Source organism: Apis florea, unplaced genomic scaffold (genome assembly GCF_048593485.1).
Source record: "Apis florea isolate Af1SG1 unplaced genomic scaffold, ASM4859348v1 contig_2495_pilon, whole genome shotgun sequence".
Lineage (NCBI taxonomy): Eukaryota > Metazoa > Arthropoda > Insecta > Hymenoptera > Apidae > Apis > Apis florea.
This window is the reverse complement of record NW_028256595.1, coordinates 2,788,726-2,807,188: the sequence shown is the minus strand read 5'-3', so window position 1 is coordinate 2,807,188 and position 18,463 is coordinate 2,788,726. Positions and strand designations below refer to the sequence as shown.

Sequence of the window (18,463 nt, the reverse complement as noted above, 5' to 3'; positions counted from 1 at the left end):
AGTTCAAATTTTACTAGAACATGAACGCATATTGTTTTCCTAATTGAGAAAAGAATAATACGTCGCGTATTATTGCAATTCATTAAAAGCGAGGAAATGAAAGACATATATGTATATTGATCTTGATCCGAATTATTCGCACCAATTTATAAATATACAAATATAATCGCTTTCAAACTCAATCATTCTTTCGTAGGTAAAGAACGATAAAATTTTTCATTAGAACAAGATTAACAACCTTTTTTATACATGAATGAATAAAGAAGAAAAAAAAAATCATCACGAAAAAGGGACATATAGTATATATCCTGAATAACGTAGGGAAACATTTTCTTGTTCGTTCACAACCATACTTAACCAGCAGTCAGTCGTGTTGTATTAAAACTGGTGACGCATGAAAAATCGACTAAAAAAAAGCTATAAACTAAATTGCAACATAGTTGCAGCATAATCGTGCCAACGATATGTGGCAGGATAGCCATATAAATACGAAGGCTCTCGTTCATTCATGCATTTTTCTTACTTTCACTCTTTTTCATACATTCTCATTCTCATTCTTCTTCTTTCTCTCCCTTTCTCTCTGTCTTCTTTCATAAAGATATTGTTAATTAATTTTGGAATTCATTATTAATGTATACTCTAATTGCGAAATTTGGTATATGTGCATATGTTGTATGTGTATTTTGTGGTATAAATATATGTTCCATCAAGAGATCATAATTACAAATGATACTATTGACAAAAAATAAGGAAACAAAGTAAGAAACATTAGTTCCTTAGCATTCGGATAACACGAAGATTCGTTCTCTTTCCACGTAAAAGCATACACACACCGAAGGACAACAAGATCCTTCCTCTTCTTTCTATACTATCTTTTAGCTCTGTCATTCCTCTTTTCTTTATTTTTTTTTTTTTCGATCACACATTTCAGCGGCCATTCTCTCTTCATAGCACTTACATTCGCACTCTTTTTCTGTATACAAATGTAACGTCTGATTGTTCGACGTTTACTTGCGCTGGCAAGTTTATAAAAGGAACAATACTCTTGCATATTTAATGGGAAGATACAGATAATAACGAGAGAGGAAATCTACAAAGTTAATGGGTTTAGTTCTCATCTCCATTTAAGCGTATTACTTCAAGACATCCGACGGTCAATAACAACATGATACATTCAGATGTGAAGAAGCTAGCGGCATAATGCTTTCTTAATATTTTCTCTTTTTTTTTACATAAATCATGATACACTCTCTCTTTTAATCCTGCTTTTTCTTTCTCGCTCTTTCACTCTCGTTCGCTCTAAGTACATCGAACGTCTCGTCGTCGGATGTGCTTGGCCATTAAATATTGAAACGTGTACGGGCACTCACGGTACACTAACACGGTACATCATATGGCTCGGCAGTGGTACGCAATCGTTGGCCAGACTAGTAGAAGTTCGGACCTTCGGACACGATAATCTTAGTATTCGCCATCTTCACGCGCAGACAATTTGTCAATTACATTGCCTCTTAATATATTCCTGCAAGAAGAAAAACATCTATGCTAACTAGCCGATTAAACAGACTTTCTCTTTTTAATTAATCGATTGCGTTTTGTTACAAATTTGTCTGGTCCTAAATGAAGTACTTTTGTATATATCAATCAACACGTCTAATTTATCCTTTCTTTTTATTTTCTATATCAACCAATGATTATCTAATGATGTTATCTCGACAATTTTTTTTTTCTATTATCATTATTATCTTTATCTTGTTTTTATTAATTCACTTATATATCGTTATACATGTATTTACTTTCATATCATTGGTAATCTTTTATATATCTTTATATATGAACAGTATTGGTAATATTTAGAGATAAGTACGTTATTTTTAGAAAATCTATTCTTTCTTATTCTTCCTATAGCTTCATTTTCGATACTCGAAATAGCAAAGGATAAAAGGACGTTTTTTTCCTTTTTTAACAATGCATCTTTTTTCAAATTTTCAAAGACTTAATATCTACATGTTGCTTAATATCTATATGTTACAATAAAATGCATTGTCAGAAAATATCGATCAATTTCAAGATATAAAGAACTTGAGATTAAATGTACTCCAATCTTTTTATTATTGATCAGTCTGCAAATAAACGAACAACAATAAGTTTTTCCGCAACAACAGTTTGCTCTAATAAAAAAATAAGTTCATTTAAAACGTATAACTTATTTTAACGAATGGTATTGCAAATTTGTAACAAAACTATATTATTAACATATTAAATATTCTTACTTGCTCGTTTAATCGGCAAGGCTGATAAGATTCTTTTCTCCTTCGTCTTCGCGCGCATTTTCATTTCATTTAAGTATCTCTTCACTGCTTGGATGAATTTTCAAAACATCCACGAGGATTCAAATATATCACGTCGCAACGCTCTTCTTCTTGTTAACTTCGTGGAACAAACATATTAAATAAGCCCTGAACAAAGTTCTCCCCAAGTGCACAATATTCTATATCTATGTCACGTACATTTTTATATTGTTTTTTTTATTTATTTTTTTTTTCGTTTTTTTTTTTTTTTTTTTTTTTTGGTTTAAATTCAATATCGTTCGCGTCGATCTAGCAAACAATGATTCGTTCCAAGGAAATTCCGTTTCATAGAGTTAAACAGAGACGGTAAAAGTTCTTTTTATTGCTTTAAAATCAAATCTATATTGATGTATATTCAATTACAAGCATACTTTGGTTCTCTTTTTTTGTTACAATTCTAATAATTATCTTTTTTTTTTTTTTTTAACACACGTGTTTCAAGAATAAAAAAGTTTGTCCGAAATGAACGGATCCTTTTCTAGATGATAAGATACGATTCAAGAAAGTTTCCCGAATCTTCGTGTTTTGATAGAACACGGATCAATTATATCGAATACATGTGTATAATATCTTGATCTACGTTCTATTCAATTTTCATGGTAGATATCAGACTCTACAGACGAAAATTTTTAATTTCTCTTTTATTTGTTTCGATATGTAATGTAAAATGTAATTTGTATGATTCCTGCGACGTATAAGCTTTTACATAATGAATTCATGGAAGGCATGAAACCGAAATCGGACAATTTAGAATTGCGATCGCATTATCCTTCCACTTTAGAATATATATTAACAACCATTTCGAGGTTTTTTTTTTCTACGAAGCTCGTTAAATGATATGCGATTAACTGAAATATTCGATACAAAGTATGTGCAGCTTCGTAGCAAAATATGTAATTCTTGATACATTTTATGTACAGTAGGTGTAAGGATTTCATATATAATTGTGATACTTATATAGAATAACAACAGGCAGTGTAGGCGTAAAATAAAATTAGTTAAAAATTGTTAACTAAAACGCGATAAGTGCAATTTAGCACGAATCTGCTGCTATCTACTAGATAGCGTTAATACTGTTATACTTCGTGTATCGTACAAAATAAACGTAAAAGGGTAATTTTTCATTAAACAAGAAATATTCGTTAGATAATTAATGGGAACAACGACGAGAAAAAAAAAAAAATATTCGAAAATTTGGAAAACGAGAGAAAGAACTCTGAAAACACGCTCTACGCGTTACGCGAATTTCGATTCGACTCGATTGTTTATTTCTCGTAGTCATTGGAAAGGAAAACAAAGGAAAGGCAGCTTACACGATCACGAATTTGAAGAACGCCATTGTATCAAACGCGCTTGGAAACTGACACGAGTTAAGCAGACGCGAACGTGTTTACTCTTTCAGTTTCATGCCTTTCCAGTCGATCAGACTTCATAAGTGTTATAAACTTCGATACAAGCAGGAGTACGCTACGCTCGTTATCCGGGACTTTGAGTAAAATGAGATCTTCAGCTTCAATTCTTTTACGATTTAATACACATATATCGTAACACATTTCGCAATGATGACGTGTTGAAAAGCGCGCCACCGCGGAACAAGATGAGAGGCACAAACACGTTCTTTCGCCATCCGTACGTCAATTCCTTACTCTCTTGCATATGCGTGTTACGTGGGCAGACCAATTTGCCGGTATTAAACGGTCGAAAATCAACGGCTCGACTATCTTCAGTCACAAGTTTACAATATATTCGCTAACATCGACATTGACAAACGATGTTCTTTTCTTTCATTTGAACGATGATCGTACACGAAATGACGATGATAATCATAAACGATAATAATAATAATAATAATAATAATAAAATAATAAAATAATATAGTAATAATATAATATTATAATAGTGATCGTAATAATAATCGTAAGAAGAAAAAGAAGAAGAGCAAAGTTAATCGTGATAATAATAATGATAATAATAGTAGTAATAATAGCGATAATAATGATGGCTGTGGTTTAATTTGATAACGACGGAGGCGTGACATCGTGACGATGATGTGCAGCACCGAATCTTGAGAAGCGGATCGACTTCCGGCACGTAGCAAGGTAACGGCCTCCCCTATTGCGGATCGGCTGCATCTTTTCTTGTCCATGGTCCTTTCACGCACTGCCGCAACACATTCTCCAAAAAAAAAAAACTTCATCTGCACTTCTGTTACACGCGCACTGTATTGTCCCCCCCAAGACTGACGATAACAGACAGTCACTTTTGTCTTCCACTTTTCTTCTTCTTCCGTTTGAAGAAACAACAGCATCTGCAAATAAACCAAACACTAATAGGACTTAGAGTCGTCTTCTTTTGATCGTTTTATTCTATGACACCAACATGCAGTACGACAAGGCATTCCAAAGCGGCGACAAATCGAACTTGTTTTCTCAAACCAATTTGCTAGTGGCTAGAATATTGTCCCGGACGGACGGTCGACACATGACTCACTTGTCAAATAAAACAACATAAAAGAAAACAAGGAGTAAGAACGATGATTCTAAGGTTATAGTCATACTGTGTTTGATTAAATCATGTGTCATCAATATTCTCTTCTTCTAATCTTTTACAAATTGTGTATTACGTAACGATATAAGAATTATTAATATAAAAAAAAGAAAAGAAGAATATTTTTAAACAGAATAATACGAATAATATGTATATAATTAGATTAGATTAGAATAACGATAATTAATAAATACTATATTTTTTCTTTATATTGTATAAAAGAAAATTCTTTAACGGCCACTTGTGCTGGGATAATAAATTTAATTCAGGGATCGATCTAGGATGATCAGTAGGCGTAGGAAGGCAAAAACTTCGGCGTAGGATTTTTCCGCATCCACGACAATGCTTTTTTGTCGGCAAACATTTCTTTCTGAAATAGGACAGATAGGGCGGTTAACATATATCATGCAAAGGATACGAGATTAAAGTTGTACGATGAGACAAGGATGTGACTTTGCTAATTTTTATCTACAATATTAGTGTATCGTTTTTAACGATAGCCTTTTTTTTTCTCTCTCTCTAAATTTCTAATACGTCATGCATTAGTCACATAAATATTATTGGTTCAATTATAATTTATTTCTTACTTATCAAGAATTCACAATCTACTAGTTATATTAAGAAAAAAAAAAAAAAAAAAAAAGGAAATGTATAACAAACGCAATACTAACTTCGTTTCGTCGACCATGTCTACTTCTTGAGGCGCAGTAATTGGCGTATTAGAATGTCCTGCTGTAGGATCATCATTGGCTAGTTCTCCATTCGTCGAAGATACCACCTAAATAATACATAAAACGTATTATCCAAAAGATTCTAGACAAATAGACTAGGAAATATATTTAATTATATGTAAGGACATAAAAGCTAATATTCATTTTTGAAATGTCAAAAATGAAGTTTCATGACTTACACCAGTAATAAGTGAAATTCAAAATGTAACACGTATAAAATGTAAAAGATATTGTAATACTGAACTAATTACATAAAATACGTGATATCTGTTTATGTACACGTGTATGTAAACCTCTACTTTTAGAGGACCAAGCCCATAATTTACGTGAAACAAGCGGCACTTTATATTCATAAGGCGTTGTTAATACAAACGAAGTGAAACTCTAAAAACATGGTACGGCTAATCAACTTGGTTAACAAGTTACTCTTCAAAAATCGCGAGTTATTTTATCGAACTTTGGTCAAACATTGGAATAAAGAACGAAGAAAAAAAAAAAGAGTATAAGGCGCGAGTATAAGGGAAATACATGAAATAGACTGTATTAGTGAAATAGTAATTGATATTAAAGAAGTGAATCGATCAACGAAACAAACGTTCGCATGCTGCAACAAACCAATTTGCAAATAGATTTCTAACTGACCATAATCCGGCGTTGCTTTGTCTAGAAATAGAGCGAACGGTTTACTTCGTGGACGCGTCTGCACGTCATCTTCTTGGGCTAAGAAAACGGGGGGGGGGGGGAGGACAAAAGGGAACAAATGGATAACGCGGACAGAGGCGCACTGTCTCTTCCTATTTAAACATAAACTTGCACTTAAAACTTTATTCGACGAATTGAATAAAATTACAAACACAAAATTCTAATACTTTTTTCTTTTTTTTTTTTTTTTTATCATAGAATATAATGTTAAAAAAATAAAAATATTTTCTTGTTTTTCAAACATTGATCAAACATGGATCAAATTTACGATCGTATAATCGTAATATTAATGTCGAGTATTTATCGATAAAACGAAATTTATAGATCAAATGAACAAAAATATACGATAAAATGGGGGGAAAAAATGGAAAAAAAAAAAAAGAAAGAAAGAGATATATCTTTGGATAGATAAATGAATAAGGCGGACACAATGGACTATACAAAGGATTGGCAAGGTCCACTCACCTGAACAGAACCGTGCCTATCAGCGGGTGTCAATGTACCACCAGCTCCTGATTGCTTCGCAGTATCTGTCCTCGAGGTTCCCACCCATTTACCGCCCCCGCCTCCCACCCCTGGTTCTGTCACATCCTAAAGGAATAAGCACTAAAGACCACTTTCCAACGGCAATGAAGAAAAAAAAATTTTTAAATACTACGGCGAATCTGCTTCCTAATGTAAAAATTACGAATGACATTTGTTTTTTTTTTTTATCTTTGCTTATCTTTTATCTTTTTTTTTTTTTATCTCAGCATGGTATAACTTTCTCGATCTCTTCGTTTAACTGAAGCGTACGATACATGAAATATACCAACAGATACTCCGAATGATATTAAATGATTTTCAATTTACTCGATATTTATGAGCTACGCAACTAACTACATTCAAGTTTCGTCAAATATATGATAGAAACAACACTGGGAGAATTGTCAACAAGGATTTTAAATACGATATGTTTCAAATTCCTTTCTTCACACATGTGTTTTAAATTTGAGATTCTGGAAAAATAAGTGGAATTGAAATTATTGATTATCGTTTCATCTTAATAATAAAAAAAAAAAAAAATCGTCAAAACTTATGATTTTGTTATATATCGGAAGAAAAAAAAAAAAGACGTTTTATCTATACACGATAACCGATCCTTGTATAGTATACATTCGCGTAACTATACTCTTTCAAGTTTTATCCGGGATGATATACGATAAGATAGTACATGCGTGAAGAAATAAGATCAGCTTATTACAAAAATTTTGTATGATGGCTTACGTAGTTGCCTTGTATTTCGATGTGAACCTCATCCATTGTGAGGGCAACATCTTCCTCAAAATCATCACATTCCTATATATCGTTGATTTCCATGTTTCGCAAAGGAACAAAATCGTTTATGTAACGTTCTTTTCCTTTCTCTTTCTCTCTCTCTCTCTCTCTCTCTCTCCCTCTCTCTCTTTTTCTCTTTCTCAAAAAAAAAAATAAAAAAAAATCAAAAATCTCTTTCCGATCGAAAAATCAAATTTTTTTTTCGAATTTTTATTATCTCAACAACGTTTCTTCGATTTCCTTTCGACAACTCAATTGAAAACAGTTTTCGTGAAAATTATTTTGAAAAAATATATGTGTATATCTATTCCGTTACCGATGAGGTGTATACTCATGCTGTTATTTCAAATAGCTAAGCTTCACACAGTCATGCTTTTACTTTTTTTTTTTTTCAAAAGGAAAAAAAAAAAAAAAAAGAAAATAGAAAATCGGTATAAAATCATATACGTACTTTGTACGGATGCCGATCACGATTTGGAGATACAATAATCTCTTGTCCAGTCTGCAAGGATCCGACAGGTGTAGACTGAAAACGAAACACAAATATTACGTTACAAAAGAGCGTATTATTACCAGGCGTGTATACATATATGATGAATTTCGTATAACATACTTGGTGACAGGAAAAGAACAATAATTGACGGTAATATTCAACATTATTATTTCGTACACTGTTCTTCGTATTGGACAGAATAGAACGAGCATTCAAATCGAAATAAAAACCGGATTAATATCATGATTAATATCGTCTGCAAACAGAAAGCATCCCAATTAACCGATAAAAACATGCTGTACGATTCATTCACAAGCATGAAAGAAGAATAATAATAATAAAGTAATAATAGTATAGAAGTGAAAATATAAAATTACAGATTAGAAATCTAAACTGGATTACTGGATGGATTAGCATGTATCAACGTTCTACTAAAAGTGAAAAGCTTTTTAATACGAGAATACGTGGCGATGGAAAGGATATTTGCTATTGCTACTGTTAAAATCTAAAGAATATTTCTAAACTGCGAGTTTAAATTAAATATAAATTGAATATAAAGACGAGAGAGGAAAGGAATGAAGATGCGCGTGCATAAGTGGTAAATACAACTTTTAAGCGTTTTTTATAAATCAGTAAATAAACGAATCTCGATCAGAACGAGATATCGTGTTTCTCGAAGGATATGATAAATAAGAACTTTTACGCTCAAGAAGATAAAAATCGATAAGTTTTCAGCATCGTTCCATGTGCTTTAACGATTTTGCTTCGAGCAAAAATACACTTTTTTTCTCTCTCCCTTTTCACAAATTATTTTGATGTTTCACAACGTCTTATTCTTTCGTGCACGTTAACGCGTTCTTACAAATAATTTCGATCAAACAGAGATAGATATATATTTGAGTACAGCTACATAGAAACGTGATCCTCGTGTACCGTTTATCACCCACCTTTTCGGATTTAGTTTTCCCAATGTGAGAGGGAGGTGCCATCTTCAGAGTTTTAAGCTGGTCGAAGTTGTGTGGCTAGAGATACATTGGAGGCAGCATGCAAACGTTAAAAATTAGTGATATATGATTTTCACTAAAAATCTCGGAGGAGCGACGTAGAGAAAGAATCCTCAGGACGACTTACTTACCCGTAAGAGACGATATCTCGAAGTTTCTAAGTACACGATATTGCTAAAACAACTACCACGTGCAATGTATAAAGAGAAAAAGAAGAAGAAGAAAAAAAAAAAAAAACATTCGACAACCCGTACACGATTGAGAAAGATAATCAAAAGTGTCATTAATAAAAATCTTTTAATTTACATAATCTAATGAATAATGTAGACATTATATTATTGTACATTGTGTTAATTGTAAATGGGAATCGTTTGAATATCAAAAACAAAAAGAAAGAAAGAAGGGCAGGAAAAAAATAACTTTGTTAATGGGTTTTTTTGATATCGACTCTTGCGATACGTGCTTCGTCTCTGGGCAAAATCAACCATCATGCAACTCTTCTATTATTCTGTCTTCCTTTCTTGCATGCATTGCGAAGAGATAAAAGAGAAAGTGACATATACTGGGATCACTTGGCATTGAGCATCAATGTATCACGTACCATCGTCTTGCCAGTCCAGTCGAATTCTTCATCGTTGACAAAACCCCGTTTCTCGTACAAATCGTTGAAGAGATTCCTCAGGTATTCGTAGTCGGGCGTCTCGAAGAAATCCAATCTACGCACATATCGCAAATACGTAGCCATTTCTTCGGGATGCCCATCGCAAAGAATCTCGATCGGTGTGTTCCGCTTCGTATCCCCGATCTTCTGATATCGTTCTTTCAGCGTGTCCGCTTTCAGCCCTTGCCACGGAAGGCTACCACGCAGGAAATACATCAGCATGTTGCCCAACGCTTCCAGATCGTCTCTTCTGCTCTGCTCTGATAATAAAAATACAAAATGAAAATCGTGTCGATACTATTCGTATACATTTCCGTCTATCGATCCGCTAGATCATCGATATTTTTCACTTATCTCAAATATTTTATATAACTTAATAACATTATTATATAATTTTCTCACACACACATATATATATTTTACTCATATTTTAACGGAATACAATCGGAGATATCGGCCACGTAACAAACAAACGTTCCTGGTGGATTTAATATAGCGTATCGCGACGCGTGCTCGCTTACAACTTTCTCCAGGACTCGACGGAGAACGTGCACGCGGCCGCCAAAGTTTTTTGAAAAGTTTGCTGCGCGGATGGGCCGACAGCGGGTGGCAATCGTCTCCTCGGATATCTAAAACGGCGAAGTAAAAGTTTTACCTTTTCCAAGGTGCGTGTTGATGCTCATGTAACGCGCTGTGCCCGTCAGGCTTTTGTGTTCCCGATACGGTATGTGTTTGTTCGTCTCCAAGTCTATGTACTCTTTGGCCAGTCCGAAATCGATGATGTGGATAATCTTTTCCCGTTTCGTTGTGGATCGTCCTATCAGGAAGTTTTCAGGCTTGATATCGCGGTAGATCAAATGCCGACTATGAACGTATTCTATCCTATAGAGCTGCATTAAAAAGGGAACGTTTCGATTAATATTTAAAAAATTTTAGCATCCAGTTTGTTATCAACTTTGTTATCAAGTTTATTAAACTTGTCAAAAATTATTTTATCGATTAAATTTCGCAAGTTTCCTCCGTAAAAGATCGATTTGAATCTTCGAATAATTAACGTTTTAAGAATTTAGATAGTTAATCTAAATGGAATGGAATAGGCTACTATCGATTAATTCTACTTACGATCTGTGTGGCGATTTTGAGAACGGTCTTTAGGGTAAACCTCCTACCGCAGAGATCGAACAGATCCTCCAGACTTGGTCCGAGAAGTTCCATCACGAGAGCGTTGTACTTCCCGCAAGGACCGAAGTAATACACCTCTGGTACACCCTCTGTATACAATTCGTTGATCGATTAAATTGTAAAACGTTCGTGTAAATTTAATTTAATTAATCGCGTGTTCGATAGATATTACTCACCACTAGTTCCTAATAATTTGTAAAACCTATATTCTAAGTGTAGCTGCGGCGCCTTTGACCTCATTGGTTCCTGGAAAATGGAAAAAGACATCGTTTCGAAATAAAAGCGTCGAGGTTAAACAGGGTGTATGTAAAGCTAATGTTTCTTTAGAGGCTTGTTACTTGATTCAACGTGAAATCGATTTCACTATCATTAAAAGAAAATCATGCTAACGAGATCTTTAGACAAATGTAATAACATTTTCGAACTCACCAATTTAATTGCTACATGCTCGTTATTGTAGAGGTTCTTTCCTGTAACAAACAATACAAAATTTATAAAATACAAATTCTATATATATATATCTGTTGTATTTATATCTGTTTCATTATCGTGCCAATTTGAATGAATGGCACTCACACGTGCTATGCTGATTTTATTAATATCATTTTTACATAGAAAGAATATTTTTACACGCATAAACGGTCTCTATTCAACAAATAACACGAACCGTGTGTAAATATTTAATTATACTCGTCCAAATTTTTGCAACGATAAATGTGTTCAATCGATATTTTGATTAGTTATTTTCGTGATAATCAATTGTATAGAGGGAAAAAAAAAAATTTCTTTAATTTTATTCGTGTTCACCTCCATTTCGACGGCATCGTAATCGCGCTATAATTCTCTATCTATAGAGATGACTCCCATCGTTGATTGTGCTTCGCGTGAGAAATTGGATTGACCAGATTTGCGGAATAACGTGTGCGGTCGTTGTGGTATTATGGTTACCGGTCATTAATGTTCACAAAGCTTCGTTGTCGCTTTTAAATTTATAATTCGATTTATACGCCATTTAAGCGGAACCTGGCACGGCCGACAAGCATGTTGGAAAGGCGCGACGCGAAAGTGGCTTCCGAAACATTCTCGAAGACATAAAATCTTGTCGTCAACCGAATTCGTATGCGCCAGAGGAAAGATAGAGTGACCTCAGGAACGTCAACTCCGTGACGAGAATCCCGGTATCGAGCGAGGAGGAGTCAAAGCCTCGAGAAGCCTTTACTTCGCGAGCTGTTTGCTCGTCGAAGAACAAGAAGAAGAAGAAGAAGAAGAAGAAGAAGAAAACTCGAGGCGTTCGAAAACAAAAAGTTGCTCGAATAACGAGTGGAAACTTTATTGGTAATTAAACGTGCATAATCATAACAATTGATAAGAATTCATTTCGTCGCCAATCTCTGCAAAGAACTCTGTCGAGAACACGTACCTCGCGAGCTTTCCAATTATTCGCTTAAATAAAAAAAAAAAAGTATAAAATATTTCGACGATCCTCGAACCATTCGATTCGAGAAGAGTGCGTTCGAACACAACTCGAACGAGGGATCTCGACGGAAATCGATAGGAAGCGTGAAACGGTTAGTTAAGAGTTTGCCTCGTGCCAAGTGTTTATTCCGCTAATCGGCATGGAGCGACGTTGATCGTTAGTACCAGGAGAGTCTAGAATTTAAACCCTCCGTATTCGCTATATCGACAAGTCACGGACCTAGATATGCGGTAAAGTCGTCTAAGCACGGAATCGACACGGTCTCCAAGGGGAATCTAGAGCCGGCGTACTTAGCCTCTCGCCGGAGACTTCACCTCTTCACGTGAACACGTGCGATTAAGGACGACAATTGGAATCTCGAGTCGCGGATCGCGAATGAATTACACGCGAGATGTAATTGACGAGTGCGCCACGGCGTTGAATCAATGCCGGATCTCACGTGCCGGCCGAGACGAGCTTAATGCGTGCGCGTGAACACGGACAGACATGGTTCGCGTCTAGCCGCGTGATGATATTGTACGTGAGCGGACACGCGGGGAGGAAATGCGTTTAGTAGCTGGAAATCGCGACGATGAGGAGGAGAAATATATATATATAGGTACTAGAACACATCGCGTGAAATATATTTGCCAACGCGTATCCATCCGGTCGGACATCCGTTCTGCCTTGTATCGATCCATCGGGCGAAGACGCGTGAAAAGTGTGCACGGTCATTGCACGAGGTTACCAAGATTTCTCTCTCGTTGCGAAAATGTGAAACGATTAATCGAGCGTCCCAAGACCGATGTCTAAGAACAGTTGCTAATTTAAAAAGGAAACGCGATCGATGATTTTTCGACGAAGAACGAAGTGTGTAAAAGATCGAAAGCAAAGAGTTAGCTCGAGAATCTGTTAAGACGATGAAAGTGAAAAAAAAAAGAAAAAAGAAAGAAAAGGGATCGTACAAGTGCAAAAGACGCGTACTTGTTTGCTGCGCCAATCCTTTTCCTATACGGGACAGCTGCACACCGATCCAATTCCGCTAAGGAGATAGTCGACAATGGAAAATATGTCAGCGGGAAAGCGCAAGACCCGCGGAAATTATTACAGCTCCGAATACCGTGGAAAAATTGATTTGTCCTCGAAAATAGGCCAACCCTCGCACAGTGTTGGCGATAAAGTTTGTGAAAATATTCGGAGCGCGTACGCGCGAGCGAGATACTTAAACGAGAACTCCTCCTCTTACGTATACGCTCTTGTTCTTCCTTCTTTTCGATTCGATTAGCCAACCAATTATGAATCATACTTTACTTTACGACGTAATTTCATAAAAAAATAGAAAACTCGAGATCGACGAAAATTAATTCGAAAATCCGAACGATCATCATCATTCCGGCCGAGTTCGAAAGAAAAAAACTTGAAACCTTGGAAAAGAATAGAATCGCGATTCAATTGTTAATAACGGCGCGTTAATTAACCTCCGATTCTCCTTTGAGAGAAGAAGAAGAAAAAAAAAAAAAAAAGTGAAAGCGTATAACCGTGGACGAGGTGCACGATGGGTTCTCGAGTCGCGACTCGCGAGGTGGTTAACGTCGAGAAATAAATAGTACGTCGAGTCGTGGCACGCTCGTCTCAAAACCGAATCGCCGTAACTCGCGATCGCTTTCTCCCGCTTTCGTTCCAACCTTCCAACGATCGATCCCAATTACATAAAGCGAGAAATTACGAAACGATACACCCGATATATCCCGATACTTTGTTTTTTTCCCGCGTTTTTAAACACGCGTAACCGCGTGAAACTCTCGTTTAAAAATTCGAGAGCAACCCACGCGCGTTTTAACGCGACAATTAACGCGACCGTGGCTCGTGCCCGCTCGCGCCACACACGTACTAATCATAGAATTAATACTATATTATCTGTACGCAACAAACTGTACTTTACAACAAACGTCTCCTCCCATTTTACACGCGTCTATACACGTGTGACGTTCAATTTGATCGTTCGGTCGAGCGTCCCAGGGACGGTAAAAAACGGTAATAACGACAGGGCTCGAAAAAAGGATATTACTTTTTTTCTCTCTCTCTTTCTTTTTCTCTTTTTAAGCGGTATCGATCTTTCCAACCGGACACCTTGTTTGTCGCACGATCGAACGTGGAACAAACGGTATTTGCACCAGCCCGTTCGAAATTTTCCCGACGATCGATCAATTACGATGCAAGTTTGAATCGCTGCGGGCCACGGGATCGATCCTTGTCCACGATATCGTGATTATCGAATTTTCCACCTTCCGCAACCTTGATGACGATGAAGTAACTCGTTCCGGAGTAACAGCTTTTTGGCTTGGTTTGGGAACGTTGGCGCCATCGAATTGCATCGAAACGTTGACACGAATATGGGACGACCTCCTATTACGTATATATTTGCATTGCAAGAACAAATGTATTGTGACGAGTTGAATACGAATTTAATACACAACAATCGGGATTCTCGTGTATAAAACGCATGATTGTTTATTTTTATTCCTTTTTTTTTTTTTTTAACATATGTCGAAATCAATTACAAACTTGTTGAATCACGATTCTAATTTCTCCAAGTAAAGTTAGTTAAATCAATTCGTAATAGGTAACAGAATCGTACGACAGATAATGGATTAACGTCCCTTTTCAACTCGATCTCGACTCGAAAGAAAGAAATTACTCGTTTGTTATTATTAGAAATATTTGCATACGTTCTGGTGTGCCGCTCGAAGACCCGCGTATTTACATCATCGATTCCATAATCCATAATTACGTTATATCTCCGTTTTACCAACAATCGTGTCGTTCCAATTAATAATAATCCCCGCTAATAAATAATTAAGCATGTGTCTGTGTCGGGCGAGGATAGGAGAAATATTAAACGAAAATCATAGAATGGGAAAAAAGTATGCAACAGATAGATAAACGAGGATCGAACGAGGTCCGTGCGAATAAACAAGAAACGGTGCACTGCCTCTTCTCTCTTTCTCTCTCTCTCTCTCTCTCTCTCTCTGTTCATCGACCGAGAATTTGAAATTAATACGCGAAAGGGATCCAGGTCAAGTAATAACGCTGAAAGAGCTATTGTTTCCAACGTTTCAGCAACGAAACAAGATTTTCATCCGCAGACACCCTGTCTGTCCCGAGAGGTCGACAAAAGCGGTCGACTCCGTTTCCCGCCCACGCGTATCGGAATCGCTCCACTCCGCCATCCACTGGATTCGTTCGGTATGCACTTGACGTCTTTGACCCAATCCGCGCAAATGGCGGATGCATACGTGTATCACAGTGATCTCCTTTGTGACGTGCACCGATAATTAGACTCAAAGTTAAACGTGCGCGCTTGATAATTAGGATCGGAGCCTAAGCCTATTACTCGCGTCTTCCGTCCTGCTGCATTCGAGGAATTACGGCTATCAGTGGGGGAAAGCTTGCTACTACTTTCGCAAGTTTGGCGAATTTTACTCGGTTCGATCTTTGTCCTTGTCTTTAACCCTTTCGCCACGGCCGACCTTTCTCCGGCCGCACCAAAAATGTGCACGAGAAAGATCGAATTGTTTTGACGGTGTTTATTGAAAAAAGAAAATTGACGATAAAAACAAAATATCGATGCCACGTTTCCAGAGAAAAGTACTCGACGCGCGATGAGTTCGATATACGCGGCATCTTGTGCAGAGTGACTTTGGTCGCCCGTAGTAGCGAAAGGGTTAAGGAGAAAGAGTTGCAGAATCCTTCTTCGCACTGAACGGAATAGCGATGTAGGGTTAAATTAAATTTGTTTAATCGCGGTCAACTTTTTACCTTAATCCGGTTTCCTGCGCGATTCTTACACGGCATCTTTCGGGTAATCGCCTTTCTCGAATCGAGGCAAGGATTCTCCGCCATAATGCAAAAATCCGACGATCCAATTACTTGGAAGAAGGGGATATCGCGGAAGTTGAGTTTGAGGGCGGAAAATGGAGATCCAGTTTGGCCGGTTCGCGATTGCTGGTCGGAAAGGACGGACCACGAATTTGCTTCGACTCGGCAGTTTTGCATCGTCGGCCCACTACTGCCGGATGCCCTCCTCTTCCCCTTTCCCGACACAGAACCGATAACGGAAGAAAGTGGTATAAAAGGAGCACCGAGGCGGCGAATAAATGCTCGAGGCGAGAAAAATTTCGAGCGCGAGCCCTGCTCGCTCTTCGGCTACTATTCTCGTGCCGAGAGAGAGAGAGAGAGAGAGCTGATCGATTCGATGCCCCCCTCTCCCCCCTCCCCCAAGTAAATAACCGTCTCGAAACGCCAATTTTCTTCCCGAAACGCGTCCGCGATGAGATATTTTCCTCCCACTTGCTTCCCTCCATCTCTCGATCGTTTCCATCGAGGAAAAGGAAAACTCGTGCCTTGTAACTCGTATCTCGTATCACTTCCTCCAGAAACTTTCTCGATCGAATCGGTTTTTTATACGAGTTTATATACGCATCCCATGCATCGTTTCCGATGCTTAAGTTCGGAAGTTCGGTGATACGAGAGAGAGAGAGAGAGAGAGAGAGAAATCGCAACCTTGACTCTCTCTGTCCGAACAAATTTACCTTTCCCCCGCCATATTTTCGGATAAATTCTCGGCACACGGAAGTCGAGGCGAAATATCGGACAAACTGGACCATCGGTGAACAACAGAAGCCGATTAAGATACAAAGCTTCGTGTTTGCTTCGGTTTGAAAAAGGTTTCCCACTCGGGCGCGGAAAATCTAATAAATAGACGAGCGGAAGAAACTGGCTCGGAAGTGAATCGTTCGTTTTAGCCTGTTGATCGCGAACGGTTTTCGTGAAAAAAGGAAACGGCAGTTGGTTATTGCGTTATTACGTAAACGTATCGCTGAGTAAAGGTGGTTGTTTGTCGACCGTTTCCATTACCGATTCGATTGAGCCAACGACGTACGTTTTATGGCTGCATTTATCGCGAGGATGTTTTTTCCCGAAAGTGTGTCAAGTACCAAAAAAAAAAAAAAAAAAGAAAGAAAGAAAAATTTCACCGAGGTGCTGCCAATTAATAAAATGTTTCGAGCACGATACGTCCCTTTGGACCTTTATTTTTCCAAGGAAAATAAAACTTCCCCCCCATTCTCACGCGGCCATTTCTTCTTGAGCCGAACATTTTTCGCGGGATACGATCGAGGATTCGTTGGAACAAAAGGATGCTTTGACCAACGATCAGATCGTCTATCAGTCCGACCGCCGTGTCGATTGCTTGCATTCAATTAGAAGAGCAGAAATCTTCTCAGAAAGTCGTAACCGCGATTCCAATTTAATTTTCTTCCGAATTTAATTTTCTCTCGAATGAGAAGTTTGCAAGTTTATACACGCGAATGCTCGATAATCTTGCACATCTCCACGGAATATTGGAACGAGAGACGCGGGCAGATATCGATGTAACGGACGAAAGTGAACGCGTCGTTGGAAGTTGGGAAGAAATTTCTGGCGGCTGGCCAGAAAGTTCCGAACAAGATATTTCTTGCGATCGAAGTCGTTGCTCGACGATCGTTTCTTTGGGACGGGAAAAATCTGTGCAACGCCGATATGATAAAAACAGATTCGGAAGAGAAAAAACACGGAGAGACAGAGAGAGAGAGAGAGAGAGAGAGAGAGTTATTCGCGTGACACGAATACACGTTCGAATCAAAATTGACGGAACGAAATCGCGTGAACGTAGAAATTCTCAACGCGTTACGTTCCATCGATTGCGTTTCCTTTCTTCGTGAAAAATTTTTTTCGGGATCGAATCGTTTCTAATCGGGGAATCGGGGAATTAAGGGATTAAAATGAAATCCTGAATAAAATATTCAGAGACGGATATTCGGATGAACTTTCGTGACGAAAGATATTCGTCATCGAGAGATGAACGATAAGGTATCGTTTAAGGGGAATATTAATTGGAAACGTTAGGAAGGCGGAGATATACAAAATACAGATGAATTTTACAGGGAAAAGTCAGTTTATATTCCGTTGAAAACGGTTT

General features: G+C 37.4%; 1 protein-coding gene across 11 annotated transcripts in view; it reads right to left on the bottom strand.

Annotated features, from left to right (window-relative positions):
- Window positions 1-2,653: 2,653 nt before the first annotated feature.
- Window positions 2,654-18,463, bottom strand: part of gish (casein kinase I gish) — a 42,694-nt gene continuing 26,884 nt past the window's right edge. The window contains exons 1-11 of one of the 11 annotated variants that reach the window (XM_086906433.1): window positions 11,796-11,882; window positions 11,418-11,458; window positions 11,165-11,234; window positions 10,929-11,077; window positions 10,462-10,696; window positions 9,747-10,066; window positions 9,089-9,163; window positions 8,100-8,174; window positions 6,797-6,922; window positions 5,570-5,676; window positions 5,012-5,268 (exon numbers count right to left, since the gene is read on the bottom strand). In XM_086906433.1, coding sequence (XP_086762559.1) covers window positions 5,082-5,268; window positions 5,570-5,676; window positions 6,797-6,922; window positions 8,100-8,174; window positions 9,089-9,163; window positions 9,747-10,066; window positions 10,462-10,696; window positions 10,929-11,077; window positions 11,165-11,228 — 1,338 coding nt within the window. In that variant the 5' untranslated portion in view covers window positions 11,229-11,234; window positions 11,418-11,458; window positions 11,796-11,882 and the 3' untranslated portion in view covers window positions 5,012-5,081. Of the gene's footprint in view, window positions 4,678-5,011; window positions 5,269-5,569; window positions 5,677-6,796; window positions 6,923-8,099; window positions 8,175-9,088; window positions 9,164-9,746; window positions 10,067-10,461; window positions 10,697-10,928; window positions 11,078-11,164; window positions 11,235-11,417; window positions 11,459-11,795; window positions 11,883-18,463 lie in introns of those variants that run through there. The other 10 variants (XM_086906427.1, XM_086906429.1, XM_086906425.1 and 7 more) reach the window with 10 other exon arrangements.